At 46.0% G+C, this 18,906-nt stretch overlaps 1 protein-coding gene across 4 annotated transcripts in view; it reads right to left on the bottom strand.

The window, feature by feature from the left end:
- LOC142651247 (focal adhesion kinase 1-like) overlaps positions 1-18,358 on the bottom strand; it is a 77,827-nt gene extending 59,469 nt beyond the window's left edge. For 3 of the 4 annotated variants that reach the window (XM_075825691.1, XM_075825690.1, XM_075825694.1), the window contains exon 1: positions 12,064-12,310. In XM_075825691.1, the coding sequence (XP_075681806.1) occupies positions 12,064-12,166 (103 nt within the window). In that variant the 5' untranslated portion in view covers positions 12,167-12,310. Of the gene's footprint in view, positions 1-12,063; positions 12,311-18,336 lie in introns of those variants that run through there. The other variant, XM_075825692.1, reaches the window with a different exon arrangement.
- Positions 18,359-18,906: the final 548 nt, after the last annotated feature.

The following is an 18,906-nucleotide window of genomic DNA, read 5'->3' as shown; positions in this document are numbered from 1 at the left end:
AAACTCCATGGAAAAAACAATAGGTTTTTCTTTGGGTATTATTCAACACGGGGTCTGTTTTGCAGGAGGACCTAGAGACTGTAGAGAAGCATCACCTCCTCGGTCATCCAATACAGCGCCGACATATCACGTCATTCCGTCACAATGTGTTCGGAAGAAGACTGGAATTGTGCGCAGCAAAGCGGACTCATCATCTGAGAGGGTTTGTTTGCTTGACCGTTTCTTTAAAACCAAGAGGTGTCTCCTTGCTGTCAGTGAATGGTAACATGCTTCTATGATTTCATGGGCTGAAAGCCTGTCCTGCCCAAAGTTTGCTACAATTGCATCCAGTCTAGGCAATCCTCCTAGACACACCAGCAGCACAATTCTGTTTCCAGTTCTGTTACGTTTATTCAGACGGTGCAGTCGGGATGCGGTTCTTTCCGCAAAGCCAAGAAACACACGGCAAAAAACATTCGTAGTTTAACCACAAATCGCCAAGATTTTGCAGTTTTAATAGCTTCACCAACGCTATATGGGAAACTGCTGCAAAACTATGTGCACGGAGAACCGAACCGTCTGAATTAAAGAGGCGGTCACCAGATTATAAGTGCCCAATCCCTACAAAAAACGATCATTTTTTACCAAGTTATAAACAATTTTAGATTTATGCTAATGACTTTCTTAATAGACATCTGGGCGTGATAACTTTTTACCCACTGGGCAATGTGAAGAGAAGTGTATGAGGCTGACCAATCAGAGACCAGTGACCAATCAGAGACCAATCAGTGACCAATCAGAGACCAATCAGAGACCAGTGACCAATCAGAGACCAGTGACCAATCAGAGACCAGTGACCAATCAGAGACCAGTGACCAATCAGTGACCAATCAGCGTCATTCACTTCTCATTGTTCCAGCCCAGCTTCTTTCACTGCACAATCACACTGTGAGGCCTTATGCACACAAACGTATTTTTTCCCTGGCGTAAATACGGGTCCTTGGTCACCCGTATTCCACCCGTATTTACGGGCACGTTTTCACTGCAAATTTGCACTGCACTAAATCGGCAGCCCCTTCTCTCTATCAGTGCAGGATAGAGAGAAGGGGCAGCCCTTTCCAAAGTAAAAGAAATTCATACTTACCCGGCCGTTGTCTTGGTGACGCGTCCCTATTTCAACATCCAGCCCGACCTCCCTGGATGACGCGGCAGTCCATGTGACCGCTGCAGCCTGTGATTGACCTGTGATTGGCTGCAGCAGTCACATGGGCTGAAACGTCATCCTGGGAGGCCGGACTGGAGGAAGAAGCAGGGAGTTCTGGGTAAGTATGAACGTCTTTTTTTTTTTACAGGTTGATCTATATTGTGATCGGTAGTTTCTGTCCAGGGTGCTGAAACAGTTACTGCCGATCGTTTAACTCTTTCAGCACCCTGGACAGTGACTATTTACCGACGTCGCCTAGCAACGCTCCCGTAATTACATGTGCGCACACACACGTAGTCCCCCGCAATTATTGGAGCCCCATAGACTTCTATGGGCTGCCCGTGCCGTAATTACGGCCTAAAATAGGACATGTTCTATATTTTTTAACGGCCCGGGCACCTTCCTGTAAGCATACGGGGAGGTACCCGTGGCCAATAGAAGTCTATGGGCCCGTAATTACGGGCGCTTTTACGTTCACGTGCATGGGGCCTAACAATGGACTGTGAAATGAGAAGTGCATGATGCAGTTGACTATTAAGAAACTCATTAGCATAAATATAAAATTGCTCATATCTTGCTCAAAAATGATTGTTTTTCAAAATAAAAACCACTGCTGTCATCTACATTACAGCGCCGATCAGATTATGTAGGAGACAGGACGCTTATAATCTGGTGACAGAGCCTCTTTAGGTTCAGTTCACATCTTCCAGATCCAAACGGCCCCTGATGGACCCAAGTGACCTATGATGGGGTCTGTCAGGGGTTCTGGTGAATGTAGCCTAAAAATCCCTTTCAAAAGGGACATTGACCCAGGGCATATGAACGCTGCACTGTGCGACCCTGGCCTTCAGAGCAGCATTCAGAGTGCAGCTCTGGCATTTATGTACAAAAGATTATTCTGGAACACAAAGGGTTAACTGTTTACACCATCATTAAAAGTGTATTGATGACTGCGCTAATAACCCCGGGCCATGGCTTTAGTAATTAATAGACACTTTCGGCCTCGTGAGTGCCAGGAATGTGTCCATCCGTTCCCTGTGGACCGGCTCCTCATATGCAGCAGGTTTAACACAGGGTTAATCGTCTTGTTCTGACAGGACCCGTGGTTCATAAGTGCACGGCCGAGACACGACTTTTAGTTTGATCAGATGAAACAAATAGATAAAAACACAAGACCAGGCGGCAAAAACTTCACGACAACACGATCCAGCTCGACGCTGCACTACATAACACTACTCCAGAAAGAAGCAGCAGGACGTGAATCCCTATAGAAGGTCACCCGACCCCGCCGTCCCCACCCCAGCACGCAGGTCACAAGTTTAAGTGCAGCATCACAAAGGGGTCACTGATCGGTTGCCATGACAACAGGGATTTGTGAACGGGGAGGGCTGGAAAGCGTCATTACCCGGAGCCGCTGTAATCCTTTCCGACAAGTGCAGAACAGCGGGACGCCCCGCAACACTGGGATATTAAAGAGTATAAGGGCTTGAAAGAGTTAACCAGATCTACTGGCGCAGGATAAATGCGGCGGATGTAACGCTGTCAGATACACAGTCCCCGGTCCAGCTGTAAATAATGACTGTAGTCCCTGTCTGGCCATAGGATGCACATTAATATTACATGTCGCTCCCCTCAAATCCCACCTAAAAATCCCTCTAGGGGGCGCTGAATTATGTGATACACGGAGTCGGTGGGTTCACTGGCAAAGAAACAAAGCCCATTACATGGAGGAGATACAGAAGCGTCCGGAACGGAGACCCCCCCCCCCCACATCCCTGCACCTGAGAAGCCCCCACACTGAAGCGTCCTGAACGGAGACCCTCCATATCCCTACACCTGAGAAGCCCCCCACACAGAAGCGTCCTGAACGGAGACACCCCCCCCCCCACATCCCTACACCTGAGAAGACCCCACACAGAAGAATCCTAAACGGAGACCCTCCACATCCCTGCACCTTCTCAGTAAGTAGCAAAATTATAATAGGCATTTTTTTTAAATATGGAGCAGTCATCTAGTCACAGGGTCACCCAGGCTCCATAGAAATGCACAGTCCCTGCTCTCCTCCTGTTTTACACTGAATTCGTATCAGTTTTTCCTGAGATCATGAAATACAGAAGTGACAAGTAATAACCTAGTTATATTATATTATTATGCAAGTTTTAGAATTGAGCAAATCAAGTCCAGCACTCAGAAACCCAAATGAATTACATAGAGGGACGTCACCGTGCCACAAAACAGAGCGAGCCGTCCATTATAACCTCAGAAAAACAAGACCTAAACACTCAATGGCCACCTGAGAAAACACAAACGAGAAGCAACGGCCACAGCGGCCCGGAACCTGTGCAGAAAGGGAGGTCTCCAGGAGATAACACTATAATGTGGCCCCATTCATTTCTGCCTGCGCTAACACTAGGGGGGGCCTAAACCGTATGCAATAAGCTCCCTCTAGTGGCGGCTGCAGGTAATCATAATGTTATAATTTAACACGGACTATGCAGGAGTTTTGGAGCTCTGTATCAGAATTTTTTTTATTTTTTAAAACCATATAAAGATAAATTGCGAAACGAATCAGCACAAAAATCTTCAACCTATTGAAATAAATTAAGAAAGGGGCTTAAAAAAAAGGTGGACATTCACATTAGCCCTTCACTGACCATCATTAATGATCAGTCACATTTACGGTATCACAATAGCGTTCGGTATACGGATTAAGTCTTTGCTGAATGCTCTATTTGCCGGAGCGGTGCATAAGACACGGCGATAGGTGGCCTAGACTGCTCCGAGGATATACTATATTGTACTATCGCTGTATGAAACCCTCGTATCATAACCCATCATGTATCTGACACTTCTACGGGTGTTACACACGGCCAGCGCTTCCCACTACAAACATGGAGTGAGACGTGGAGGGGGATGGGATTTAAGAGCCGGGGATAGCGGGAAGACAAGAGAGAATTAATGAGAGGAGAAAGAGCGCTGGAAATGAGAAATGGCAGACAGGACGCCAGCGCAGCCAGTAATCACCGGGAAAGACAAACCGTCAGCGATGTCACACGAGGCTCAGTAATGGCTTCACACACAGCTTTCCTAGCACCGGAAATGGTAGACTGGGCACAATTTAGCAGAGGAAATACCCAACGGTCTGATGCCAGAGGATGCCATGGGGTCAGCGAATAGAGAGCAGAACACCCCCAGGGTCTCCCCTCAGGATCAGCCCTATTATAAGGTGCAGTCTGGCAGGAGTCGCCATAACGTCTCTAAAGGACTCTGCACGCTCAGAATACGCATGAGACAATTAGTTTTAGGCAGGATGACGGCGCTGCGGGATCTGTACGAGAGTTTATTTAAAGGGGTAGTCAGTTAAAGAAAAACCTGTCTGGTTTCTTCCAAAAACAGCACCACACCTGTTCATGGGTTGTGTCTGGTATTGCAGCTCAGTTTCATTGAAGTGAATAAGGCTGACCTGCAATACCACACACAACCGGTGGATAGTTGTAGCGCTGTTTTTTAAAAAACCAGCAGCCATGTTTTTCAAGTTCTGGACAACCCATTTATGTACATAATTAGGGGGATCATTTTATTAAGGGGTTTCCAATCATTATCATTCATGGAATATCAATTAGATCAACAATGTGTTATCAGGTGGGGTTCAGACGCCGATGGCTAGAAAGGGGTCACTCCTGATCTAGCACCATGCCAGCAGATTAGAAAATAGTAAATGGCGCACAAATCGAACAAGGTCAAAACAAGGCTGTACTGAGCACAGCGCCGCCCTTTTAGTCGCACCGCCACCAATTAGAGTTTAAAGGTGGACCAACACCAGCAGATGACGCGGCCCCCAAACCATCACGGACTGCGGACACTTCACACTGGAGCGCAGGACACTTGGATTGACGCCTCTCCACTCTCCCTCCAGACCCCGGGACCGAGATTTCCCAATGCAAAATTTGAAAACAGGACTGTGGACACTGAGCAGCAGTGTTGGTCCACTGTGTTACATGAAGTCCAGAGTCAGACATTTCCCGGCACTTCATGCTTCCCTCTGCTGACGGGCTTTATGCAGATGCAGATTTCATTTTCCTGCAGGACTTGGCACCTGCCCACACTGGCGAAAGTACCAATACCTGGTGTAATAACCTCAGTATCACTGCGCTTGATTGGCCAGCAAACTCACCTGACCTAAACCCCATAGAGAATCTATAGGATATTGTCAAGAGGAAGATGAGAGACCCCAGACCCAACAATGCAGACAAGCAGGAGGCCGATATCAAAGCAACCTGGGCTTCCATAACACCTCAGCAGCGCCACAGGCTGATCACCTCCATGCCACGCTGCATTGATAACACCTCAGCAGTGCCACAGGCTGATCACCTCCATGCGACGCCGCATTGATAACACCTCAGCAGTGCCACAGGCTGATCGCCTCCATGCCACACCGCATTGATAACACCTCAGCAGTGCCACAGGCTGATCGCCTCCATGCCACGCCGCATTGATAACACCTCAGCAGTGCCACAGGCTGATCGCCTCCATGCCACGCCGCATTGATAACCCATCAGCAGTGCCACAGGCTGATCGCCTCCATGCCACGCCGCATTGATAACACCTCAGCAGTGCCACAGGTTGATCGCCTCCATGCCACGCCGCATTGATAACACCTCAGCAGTGCCACAGGCTGATCGCCTCCATGCCACGCCGCATTGATACCACCTCAGCAGTGCCACAGGCTGATCGCCTCCATGCCACGCCGCATTGATGTAGTAATTCATGGAGAGTCGGAGCTGCGACCAAGTATTGAGGGCAGATACTGGACAGACTTTTCAGTAGGACGACATTTCGGTATTAAAAATCATTTTTGAAATTGGGCTTATATAATATTCTAATTTTCTGAAACACAAAATTTTGGGTTTTCATTAACTGTTCCCATAATCATCAACATTAAAAGAAAAAAATGCTGGAAATAGATCCCTCTGTGTGTAATGAATCTATAGAATATATGGGAGACATTTTTTTAATTGAATTACTGAAATAAATTAACTTTTTGGTGATATTCTAAAGATAGATAGATAGATAGATAGATAGATAGATAGATAGATAGATAGATAGATAGATAGATAGATAGGATAGATAGATATGAGATAGATAGATATGAGATAGATAGATCTCTGCATAGGGAACATCTATGATCAGTGACTTCAGATTAGCTGCATTGTCTCTTGGAGTCTGTGGTGGTCTAAAATTCACTTTTTGTCCCATGCTTTACACTGCAGCTCCAATTCTTGAGATTTTCCAGTACAGGAGGGTGGCTCTCATTACATATGTATTTTATATGTCCGCTATAGATCAGGTTGGGGTTCCCCTTTATATCTTGGTGTTATTTATATCGCGCGTCCTCCAGGTTGGGGCCGCTACGCTGATCGCAGCGGGATAAAACTAGCAGATAAACAGACCACATGTCATCCGTCCTCACAAAAGAAGTGTTGAGAGGAAAAGAGGTTGGACTGAACATGTAGGAATAAAACTAACATCTCAGCCGGGGTAACAGATCCTCCTATAGACGAGGATCCAAAATAAGCAACCGCTAGAGAGACGGGACATAAGCTGCGCCGCGCGTTAACCCTGCACCAACCAAAGTCTCACGGACCAGCACCCTCATCAGTACAAGGACCTGGTAAACCTACACCCGCAGTATACCGAGCAGGAGACTCCCAGCACTGCAGACCAGTTTAGGGCTCTGTTCACACAGGACATGTTTTGCTTTTCACTCAACCGCAGTAATTTACCTGTTCAAGATTAGTGAATAGGAATTTAGAGAACTCAAAACGGACATTGCGATTTATTTTGTAGAGATTTTAGTGAAGGGGCACACAAACTTAACAGAAACACCCCAAAGAGCCCAGCTGATCCCCTATAATACACCGGGGGGGGGGGGGGCAGTTCATTCTCCCCTACATTAGAATATTATATAGTGACTGGTGTAAAGACGACACTTCCTCGAATGTAAATCACCAGAGCAGCTTTATGTAGACCATGAACAAGCAGGCAATGCTGGGAGATTTATGATTCAAAGCCTGTACAACTGTGAATACAGCTCTGGAGTATAATACAGGATGTAACGCAGGATCAGTACAGGATAAGTAATGTAATGTGTGTACACAGTGACTCCACCAGCAGAATAGTGAGTGCAGCTCTGGGGTATAATACAGGATGTAACTCAGGATCAGTACAGGATAAGTAATGTGTGTACACAGTGACTCCACCAGCAGAATAGTGAGTGCCGCTCTGGAGTATAATACAGGATGTAACTCGGGATAAGTAATGTAATGTATGTACACAGTGACTCCACCAGCAGAATAGTGAGTGCAGCTCTGGTGTATAATACAGGATGTAACTCAGGATCAGTACAGGATAAGTAATGTAATATATGTACACAGTGACTCCACCAGCAGAATAGTGAGTGCAGCTCTGGTGTATAATACAGGATGTAACAGGATCAGTTCAGGATAAGTAATGTAATGTATGTACACAGTGACTCCACCAGCAGAATAGTGAGTGCAGCTCTGGAATATAATACAGGATGTAACTCAGGATAAGTAATGTAATGTATGTACACAGTGACTCCACCAGCAGAATAGTGAGTGCAGCTCTGGAGCATAATACAGGATATAACTCAGGAACAGTACAGGATAAGTAATGTATGTACACAGTGACTGCACCAGCAGAATAGTGAGTGCAGCTCTGGGGTATAATACAGGATGTAACTCAGGATAAGTAATGTATGTACACAGTGACTCCACCAGCAGAATAATGAGTGCAGCTCTGGGGTATAATACAGGATGTAACACAGGATAAGTACAGGATAAGTAATGTAATGTATGTACACAGTGACTGCACCAGCAGAATAGTGAGTGCAGCTCTGGGGTATAATACAGGATGTAACTCAGGATAAGTAATGTATGTACACAGTGACTCCACCAGCAGAATAGTGAGTGCAGCTCTGGAGTATAATACAGGATGTAACTCAGGATAAGTAATGTAATGAATATACGAAATGGTAAAAGGTATGGTCTCATCACAGACAACCCCTTAGCAAACAGTTGTGTGGGGGAATTTGTGCAATTCCCATTTCACAAGTCACTAGTAAGCATTTGCAAATAGATTCACCACTTTTGAGATTCTCTTCTGGAAAATGTATGAGAATTATAGGGGAATCAATCCTTCTGTTATGGACCATCTCAAACCTTAATTGTTATGCTGCAGATTTTCTAGGACATGAGGATTTTTATCTGAAACTACAGCAAATCTCGTCCCTGGCATTTCTGTAGCCTAAATAACACGTCTACTTAAAGGGACACTCCAGACCGATAAAGCTTAAAGGGTTTTTTTTTGTCTGGGACTTCAAATTCCTTAAATCTTTGTGTAATAAAATGTCCTGAAACTTTCCAATATTCTTTATTTTACCATTCCTCATCATTTGTACGACCCCTGCATGTCACAATTATTACAATGTATCCAGTCTAGACAATCCTCTGTGAGCTAAACACCCAAATCTCTCCTGTCCTGATAGTTTGTTACAATGTATCAGTTTGGAGTCCAGGCTGTTCAGCTTAGGGCTTGTTCACATCAGCGTTAGGTTCCGTCAGCATAACCATTGATTTCAATGGTAATGTTTCCATTGCGAATGGCTTCAGTTCGTCTCCTTTCCGTACGGCTTCCATTTTTTGGGCAGAAATAATAGCGCAGTCGACCGCGCTATTCAGTCAAAAAAACAGAAACAGAACGGAGACGAACAGAAACCATTAGAAACAGAAGCATTACCATTGAAAATCAATGGTAATGCTGACAGAAAGCCATGATTTCCGTTTGCCTTTCCGTTTATGGGTTCCCGTGACGAAACCCATCGATGCAACCGAACGCTGATGTGAATAGGCCCTTACAGAAGAGGTCTAGATTTCATACAATTGTAACAAACCCCGACCTGTAAGAAGCATTGGGTCAGGATTCGTTTTCAGCCTGTAGATATAAAGAGGATTCTTCTCATTCACTGACAACAAGCAGAGGTCATGAAAATATGATGAATTGAAACAGTCTATCAGAATGTTGTAGAACTTTTGCTAACTTTTTTTTTTTTTTTTTTACATAAAACCTGAATCCCTTTAACCATTGTTTGTCCAGTATCCAGTGATAACCAGTGTGCAACCCTGTAACACAGTAACAGTTCTTCAGCTGTGCAGGCGCCAACTTACAGCAACATGGGATTTATTAATGGAAGCGAGAATGAAACAAAAGCTCAGCCTGAATGGCAGCATAGAAAAATCTCACTACTCAATGGACCTGCGATTCCCAGAATACAATATTCTGCACCAGCATCGTCGGCGCGGTCACATGACTCCCTGTTCCTCCCCAGAGGCATGATGGGAAGAGTAATTCACAGTGAGGGATACGCAGAACATTAGCCAAAACATTAATGGGCTGAGAACGCTGCAAAGTAATGGGATCCGGACACAGGTTAAGTGCGAGCATCCGACCTCGTTAAATATTAATGGGACAGAGCGGTAGTGACGGGCGCGCAAAAATGTACACACCCTGCGAAAGGATATAGATTCCCATCTGATAATCCGGAAATTACCTGCTACTCCAGGAGCGATAGAAAACCAAAAGGCGGACAGAGGATTTGGGTGGGCGATCATATAGTGGGGGGTCATTCTGCATCATGCAAGAGAAATGAACCCTCCACCGGAACTGAATGGCGGCTTGTCGAATATTCTTGGCTGCGCAGGCAAATTTGCAGAAAGTGTTGAAAAGTTGTGTCGCTGCGAGAAGTGCAACGGTGAATTGCACAACAAAAGTCGCCACGAATAATGACAGATGAAAGTCGCAATCGCCAAGACAACTGTGCGCCCTCCTGCCACTTTGTGGGACTTCTGTTACAAAATATCAAGAGGAAAACGTGAGTGAGAAAAAGTTGCACGACAGCGTTTTTTTTCCCGTATGGCGTCTGTGTGCGTCTGTGTGCATCCCCGACGTAAAAGGGCTCGCCCCATGAGGACCGCCCCCCTTACTTATAGTTTATCAGGGCATATGAACGTCATAGGGACCACACTCACCGCTATTAGTCACAGGCGATGAAAAAAAAATAATGACTTTTGCGCTGACAAACCCGTCCCATCAACGTAACATAAGGTCCTGCTCATGTATATGGCCGGCATGTAAGACGACACTTCCCCTGCAGGAATCATGTACAAGCGTATTCCACGGCGGTGCTGCCAGAGCCTAATATCTGTATAATGCAACGGAAAATACTACAATGTTGCCCGCACGTAGAGGTGGCACCAGAGGTACAGTTTGGGCACGGCCTTCGATGCTGCATGAGGTCCTCTCGCAGTAGACGCAGGTCTGCGTCATATCTAGGAGACGTCCCGCCACGGTCAGGTTCTGTAATGTCGCCCTGTATCCAGGCCTGGCATCCGCGTCCTCCCTCTCCGCATCCTACTGGCAAAATCCAGTTTTAATGACATTGTCTCATCTAATCTGGAGGTGGCAGTGGTGACCTTAAACTGCCCGGCAGAGACTCTCGGAGGCGCCGTCTCCATCCCTATAGGTGTAAATAAGGGGGGGGGGGGTGTAAGCTCTTTTAATGGTTATGAGGATGAAGACGCGCGTGGTCGCCGTCTCCCAATAATCCCGCCGCCAAAACACCACACACCGGCTGAACGACAAAAGCCACCGCTGATGATGTCATCCATTAGCACTGCTGGAACGCACACAGGCCGGGTCCTGCACGTCACCCGGGCTATGAATGAACTCCGAGCGGATGAATAATTCACGTGTCATCGTCCGGCCGCAATAAACGGCAGAGATTGTGATATCCTGGCAGACGTCGGATTTCTCTCGCCCTTTGTTACTCGCCGCATCGACGGAAACAGGATCCTCGTTCATAGGACAAACAAAAGGCCACACAGGAGAGAGGATGTGAGCCCAGAAAACGGTAGTCAAAGGGTTAACAAAATCAGCGCCTTCCACCTGCTCAGCAGCGGTTAACTCCTTATCGACCCAGGCGGCTTTGCTGGATGTTCAGTGGGGGACCTGCAAAGGGTCAGCGCTGCGCGCACCGTCCACCTGCACCCGCTAACAACCTGTTTATTCCGGACTGTACGACAAACACCATAAGGCGTGCAAAGGGTTAATACTGAGGCGCACAAATTCACTCATTCTAACCAGTCACGGCTTAAGACATACTGCAGAACAAGGAAAGGGTTAAAAATCTACGTTACTTCCCCCCCCCCCCACACTTACTGCAGGCAGATCATACAGAAGGGTTAACCCAAAACCGCCTTCCAAAAATTTTTTCCCAGTTAACAACGGATCTGTAAGGGGTTAATTCACTGTAATCAAGAACACGCTCCACCTGCAGCACATCAATTAACCCTTTATCCCAGCAGGTTGCCAATACAGGGTTATTATGGCACCTTTCTGTATTACCCAACGACCCCACCGGCAGTGCCCAGTTTAACCTCTCCTGACCCAAAAGTATTCGGTCAATTCAGGATTTAAAGGTGCAACCAGTAAAGGGTTAATAAACATGTCAAAACCAACGCTGAGAGTCATGACCAGTAAAGGGTTAACACCACTCCGCTGCCCTGTCAGAGATGGATCTAAAGGTGCAGCCATGGAAAGGGTTAACAAACTGACCCTCCGGGCACTGCTACTATGTCAGAGCCAAGATGTAAGGGGTTAACAGCCTGACCTAAAGAGCCCTGATTAACCCCTTATTACCCAGCACTGTTGTCATAGGAGGATTTAAAGGTCCAGGCTACACAGGGTTAAGCAATCAGTGGTGGGGCCCCGGGTTGCGCGTGTGGAGGGGCCACTGTAATTACCTTTAGCCCAGCAGATCGGGAATGGGCTGCAGCCGCTCTTCTCCATAGAGATGACGGCACCTGTCTGCTCGGGGCCCGGCCGCCCGGACACTTCCAGCCACATAAGACACACGGCGGGAGACTCAGCGCTGGATGGCGGAGGACCTAAACGGCATGGCGGCAGCACCGGAGCCGGGCTACCACATCCACAGACGGGGCCGCTCCTGCCCGCAGCCGCCGGCCACACGCCGCATCCCGGTAATGAGACTGTGCGATCCCCGGCGCTGGAGAGGAGGAGGGCGGGGCGCCGAGGGCCGGTGTGATGGAGGCGGGGTCTGCGGGACGCTCATTTGCATACACCTTGTTAACATGCTAATCTCACCCCAGACTCGGATTTAAAGGGACAGGCGCCTCCAGGAGGAAAAAAAAAAATCACCCGGATGTGCAGGCTGCGGCCAAAACCAGGCGTTTGTTTTTGGTTTTTTTTGTTGCCGTTTTTAATGAACGTGCGTTTTTCAGCCTGTGTTTTATGCATCAACAAAAATGCACTGGCCTAAAAAGACACGTCGCGTATATTGCGCCCGGCTACGCATGCAAACACAGCTAAAAAAAAAAAAGGAATCAAGCGTTTTTGGACAGCGTTTTAAAGCCTCCCTTTGACTTCAATGGGAAAATTTGGCAAGAAAAATTCTTCGAGACTGAACATGAATTTTTTATATTTTTTCTCACGCCAATTTAAATTCCATGTCAAAAACTGCACCAGGTGTATAAAAACGGCACAGATTCCTATTGAAGTTGGAAGTATTAAACGTAAGTTTTCAGCGGACAAATAGCGCCGAAATGTGGCAACAGAACCCGGTGTGAACATGGCCTAAGGCCAACCAATAAGTGCAGTTGCACCGGACTGAGTGCCACTTGGGTAGTGTTTCACGGCATCAGAGTGGCACTCAATAGTTTTCACGAACCCATTCCCTTTAGCGGGTGACCCAATTTTGCGATCCGTGGAGAAATACGACATGTCTTCGCTTTCCACGGACCAAACACGGTTGTGCGCACGAGACAGAAGGGGAAGCCATGAAAATCGGCAAAATTGACCTCATATAATGTGCCCCGTTATTCTGTAGCTGCTCAGACATGGCGGTCCTGGATATTTCTGTAAATGGCGCAAACATGTCCCCGATATTTATAATCGCCTGCCCACCATTTTCTTCGATAGACTGATGAATCTTTACTTGTGTATAAAACATTGAGCCGCGATATATACACCGGTCCGATCGTCTGTAACCCCTTCCCTCCCTCCCTCCGCAGTCATTTTTTGTTTTCTCCTCCCGACCTTCCATAACTTTTTTTTCTTTTTCCGTCGATATCGCCGTATGCGGCTTGTTTTCTGCGGAACGAGTTGTCGTTTTTCGCGGCACCGTTTATTGTACCATAAAATGTACTGGGAAACTGAACAAAATAGTGATCCCCCCCATTGTTTTTTTGGCTTTTCGTTTGCGATCACAATGCGGTAAAAACGTCACGTGAACTTTTTTCTGCGGGTCCGTACGATTACGGCGATACCAAATTTATAGCGTTTTTTTTGTGTTTGTTTTACTACTTTTACAGTTTGTTTCGTGTCGCCACACGAGAGCCAGAACGGTTCTACTTGTGCGTCGATTGAGCGGTGCGAGGGCTTATTTTTTGCGGGACGAGCGGTCTTTCTATTGGTACGGTCTTCGGGTACAGGATTATTTTTGATCATTTTTTATTCCATTTTTTGTGGGAGAGAAGACCAAAAAACAGCGATTGTGGCGTCTAATTTTTTCTTCGCGTGGGTTAAATAACGTTATATTGTAATAGCTCAGACTTTTACGGACGCGGCGATACCAGTTTTGTTATTTTTTTGCATATTATTTTTCTATATTAAAAAAAACTGATTTAGACTTTTTTTTTTTATTAGTCCCCGCAGGGGACTAGAACAAGCGATCATTGGATTGCTTGCACGATATGCTGCAGTATATCATGATGTTGACACGCTCCTATCAAGCCTCCGGCAGGGCTCAGTAAGAGCACAAAAACAGCAGACCTGGGGGCCTTCATTAGGCCCCAAGGCTGCCATGACTAACATCGGCAACCCGCGGTCGCGTCACAGGGAGGGGGGGTGACAGGACGTCTGCAGGGGCCGCCCTCCTCATTCTAACGACTTAGAATGTTGAATGTGTGAGATTCCGTGCGTTGCAGTTTAGTATCGGCTGTTTCATACAGCCGAAATGCTCAACTTATAGAGCGGGGTGAGAGCGCGCTCCATACTTCGCCGCCTCCGCCGTACATATACGGCAAAGAAGTGAAAGGGGATCTCAAAATTATTAGAAATAACGCTGCCTAGTCAGAACACAAGACACTTTATAAAAAATATATATAATTTCCTATTGTGTACTCTCTTTCCAGTTCTCGAATCCAGCAGCAGTGTAAAGAACGGAGGTTTTGTCCAAGTATAAATATCTCTATCCCAATTTCTCTTATTTATATTTCCTGCAAGAAATCTCATCTGAATGTTTCTTACAGATGAATATAGATGGCGATGGCAGAAAAGATTTACCTAGTCCGTCATTTTATCCTCATTATTATTTTGGGCTTTGTTAACCCTTCCAAGTACATTAGTCTACGTAGTGTAGAGTAGAAAAGGTTTATCATGTATCAGACTTACCTACGTCTAAGAATAATTTTGAGTTGGAATTTTTTTTGCCTGTAAACTCCACCTACAAGTCACGCCCCAATAATAGCCGATGAGACTCTTTTACTCATCAGTGACACCCACAATAAACAAGAGTGTCAGCAGCGTCCCACAAATCCCTTCATCACCACAGAGTTACATGATAACATTCTGCTTCCTGCAGCCACCACTAGAGGGAGCTCACTACATACAGGTATATACAGCTCCCATAGAGTTACATGATAACTTTCTGCTACCTGCAGCCACCACTAGAGGGAGCGCACTACATACAGGTATATACAGCTCCCATAGAGTTACATGATAACATTCTGCTACCTGCAGCCACCACTAGAGGGAGCGCACTACATACAGGTATATACAGCTCCCATAGAGTTACATGATAACATTCTGCTACCTGCAGCCACCACTAGAGGGAGCGCACTACATACAGATATATACAGCTCCCATAGAGTTAGATGATAACATTCTGTGGCCTGCAGCCACCACTAGTTGGAGCGCACTACATACAGACATTTACAGCTCCCATAGAGTTACATAACATTCTGCTGCCTGGAGCCACCACTAGGGGAGCTCACTACATACAGATATATACAGCTCCCATAGAGTTAGATGATAACATTCTGTGGCCTGCAGCCACCACTAGTTGGAGCTCACTACATACAGACATTTACAGCTCCCATAGAGTTACATAACATTCTGCTGCCTGGAGCCACCAGTAGTTGGAGCTCACTACATACAGATATATACAGCTCCCATAGAGTTGCAAAACAATATTCTGTTGCCTGCAGCCACCACTAGGGGGAGCTCACTACATAGCTATATTATATATATATATATATATATATATATATATATATATATATATATATATATATATATATATATATATATACAGCTCGAATTGAATTCAATAGAAGCTATGTAAATACATTGCAGCAAGCTCCCCCTAGTGGTAGCTGCAAACAGTTTGTGGTAGTGTGGTAGACCGTCCTGTTCCGGCAGAAGACAATCCAGGAGAGTAGACAAGTATACAGAAAATCACAAACTGCGCACAATGATACGAGCCGTCCCTATAAAATCCACAGCGTCCATGTTTTCTGTAGTGCAGTATATACATAGGACCAGGCACAGATATGATGCAGCCATCACTGATCCCATGTGTATGACACCCCCCCCCCCCCCTCAGCATCCTCTTCACTGTCAGCCGCCATCATGTCATGTGAACTGGACGGTACAGATAACGTCGAGCGTGGAGAGCGATGAGCGCTGGATGTGACCGCGGCCGAGCGCACACGACTGTCCTACAGCTATTCTCTCCTAATCCCACGCAGACGATGACCACATCAGTCACCGCCCGCCAACGCGAAATATCCCGTGATATCCAAACCTTCACACAACGTGGGAAATGCACCCAAATAATGGTCAATGTACCCCAGGGGCAAACAAGTCACATACAGGGGGGGGCAGCAGTCATAGGAGCGGCCGACGTAAAGGGCCGGTCCAGTCTTATGTTACGTAACGCAGCTCTCTTAGTGTTTCAATTCCTCACCATTTTCAAGATCTCTGCTTACTTGATCATTCTGATCTACAGACAGTGACTGAAAACTCCTAGTACTTCTCACAGCTGAGCATTTGCTACAATGACATCCAGTCCTCTGTGATAAGCTGAACACATCAGCACAAACCTCTCTTCTGTCCTGGAGTCCAGGCTGATTGTTACAATGTACCAGAGCTGCTAAAAACAAACTGCAGCTGTGTGAGCAGGACCAGGTTATGGGTTCTATGGATGTCTGTGGCCACCTCGCCGTGATTTCTTGAAACGAACACTGCAGCTTCTCTGCTACAAAAACACAGAGGGAAAACTGCATGAAAAAACGGCGCAGAACCGCCATGACCGCTTCCCATAGAAGCAGCGAATCCCTCGTCTGTGGATATGAGACCGCTGTGACCGCGCCGTTACCACGGACAGGAAACCTGCCCATAGAGTAACACAAAACAGCTCCATATCACTACACTAAAGTCCGCAGCTCCAGAGAAGCGCACGACTCTGCGACCACCCAGTATCAGGTCACCTGTGAGAGCGGGAGTAATGTCAGCTGCAAGTCACCAGCAACACAAGAATTGTGAAATACTAAGGTTTATTAGATATAATAACCTCCCACAAGATCAGCACGCTTCTCCTCTGAAATACTCTGTGCTGCTGGAGGACCCTGCTCCTTCCACTATGTAACTTTTAGTCCCCATCCCCCCCTTTCTTCTAATTCTAGACAACCTCCATTATAAGCGTATATTGCTGGAGGCGACAAACCTATTACAGACCTTAAAGGGCCATTACACCTAAAGTCCACAGCTTCTAATAGTGCCGGAGCGTTATACAGGTGTGTTCACACGGCTTATTTTCAGCCGTTTCTCGGGCCGTAAACGGACGAAAAATCGGAAGCTGAACGCCTACAAACATCTGCCCATTGAGTTCAATGAGAAATACGGCGTTCTGTTCCGACGGGGCGTTTTTTTCCGACGCTCCGTAAAAAGAAGTGCATGTCACGTCTCGAGCCGTTTTTCATTGACTATAGAAAAACAACTCCAAAAACAGCCGTTTCGCAGCGCTTCTACGGCCGTTTTTGGAGCTGTTTTTTCTATAGAGTCAATGAAAAACGGCTCAAGACGTGACATGCACTTCTTTTTCGTGAGCGTTTTTTTTTTTACGCCCTGTCAGAACAGTACGCCGTATTTCCCATTGAAATCAACGGACAGATGTTTGTAGGTATTCAGCTTCCGAAAAAAAAACAGCAACTTTGTAAGGTTCTTTGTTTCAATTTCTCACCCCCTTCAAGATGCCTGCTTGCTGTCAATGAATGGAAACATTCTTGTTTATATCTAGAGGCCGAAAACCCGTTCTGAACACAGCGGAGGGTTTGTTACAATTGTATTCATTCTATTTAACTCTGCCAGCTAAACACAACAGCAGCACATATCTCTCTCCAGTCCTCATAGTCTGTTACAATGGATCAGTGCAGGTAAAATCTATCAGCCTTGAGTTACAAAGTTCCAAATCCCTGGCAAAGACTACGTTAAATAATAAAATACTAGCTTCCTCTACCCAGCACTAGGGGGAGCTTAAGAGCCTACTGCATACGGAGTTGTATATTTATGCCGTCAGCTCCCCCTACTGGTGGCCACAGGAAAACAGAATTTACAAAAAATGCAATTTACATGTCAATGCAGAAGATTTGGAGCTCTGTATCAGGAAAACGCAAAAACATATTTAGAAAATAATCAAAATAAACTGTTAAACCGATTTAAATAAGAAAAGAAAATGGCGAACCAACTTATTGGAAAAGACTATGCTCAGGGGTGAAGGGATCAGATGAAGAGGACGACAAGATGGATGGAGACCAGAACAGCAACCAAGAGCAAAACCGTGAGAAACCTGAAGATCCAAACACGAGACCGAAACTTCTGGAGGAACTCCGCTCATATGGTCAGAAGCAGCCCAAAAAAAACTTCACAGAACTTTTAAATAACTTTAGACAATTTATGAAGACAGCAAAATGGTTGTAGAAATAAGAGAGACTCACCTGAAGAGAACAAAGGTCTGGAAATATCTGCAAAACAAGAAGAAGCCAAGTATTAGCTCCAGATAAGAAGCCAAGTGTAAATCTAAACATTACCCAAATGATAGCGGTGCTCACCCAGATCACTAGTTCTACAACCAGTATAGACATCACACGACTGTACAAAACCTGGGGCAAAAACACCACGACACTTCCCAGAATGTAAATCCCCAGAACAAGCAGGATTGCTGGGAGATTTCTGCTGTAAAGACTGCAGAATAGTGAGTGCAGCTCTGGAGTATAATACAGGATACAACTCAGGATCAGTACAGGATAAGTAATGTAATGTATGTACACAGTGACTCCACCAGCAGAATAGTGAGTACAGCTCTGGAGTATAATACAGGATGTAACTCAGGATCAGTACAGGATAAGTAATGTAATGTATGCACACAGTGACTCCACCAGCAGAATAGTGAATGCAGCTCTGGAGTATAATACAGGATGTAACTCAGGAGCAGTACAGGATAAGTAATGTAATGTATATACACAGTGACTCCACCAGCAGAATAGTGAGTACAGCTCTGGAGTATA

The sequence above is a fragment of the Rhinoderma darwinii genome, chromosome 5, assembly GCF_050947455.1.
Source record: "Rhinoderma darwinii isolate aRhiDar2 chromosome 5, aRhiDar2.hap1, whole genome shotgun sequence".
NCBI classification, from domain to species: Eukaryota; Metazoa; Chordata; class Amphibia; order Anura; family Rhinodermatidae; genus Rhinoderma; species Rhinoderma darwinii.
This window is presented reverse-complemented; position numbering and strand designations above follow the sequence as displayed.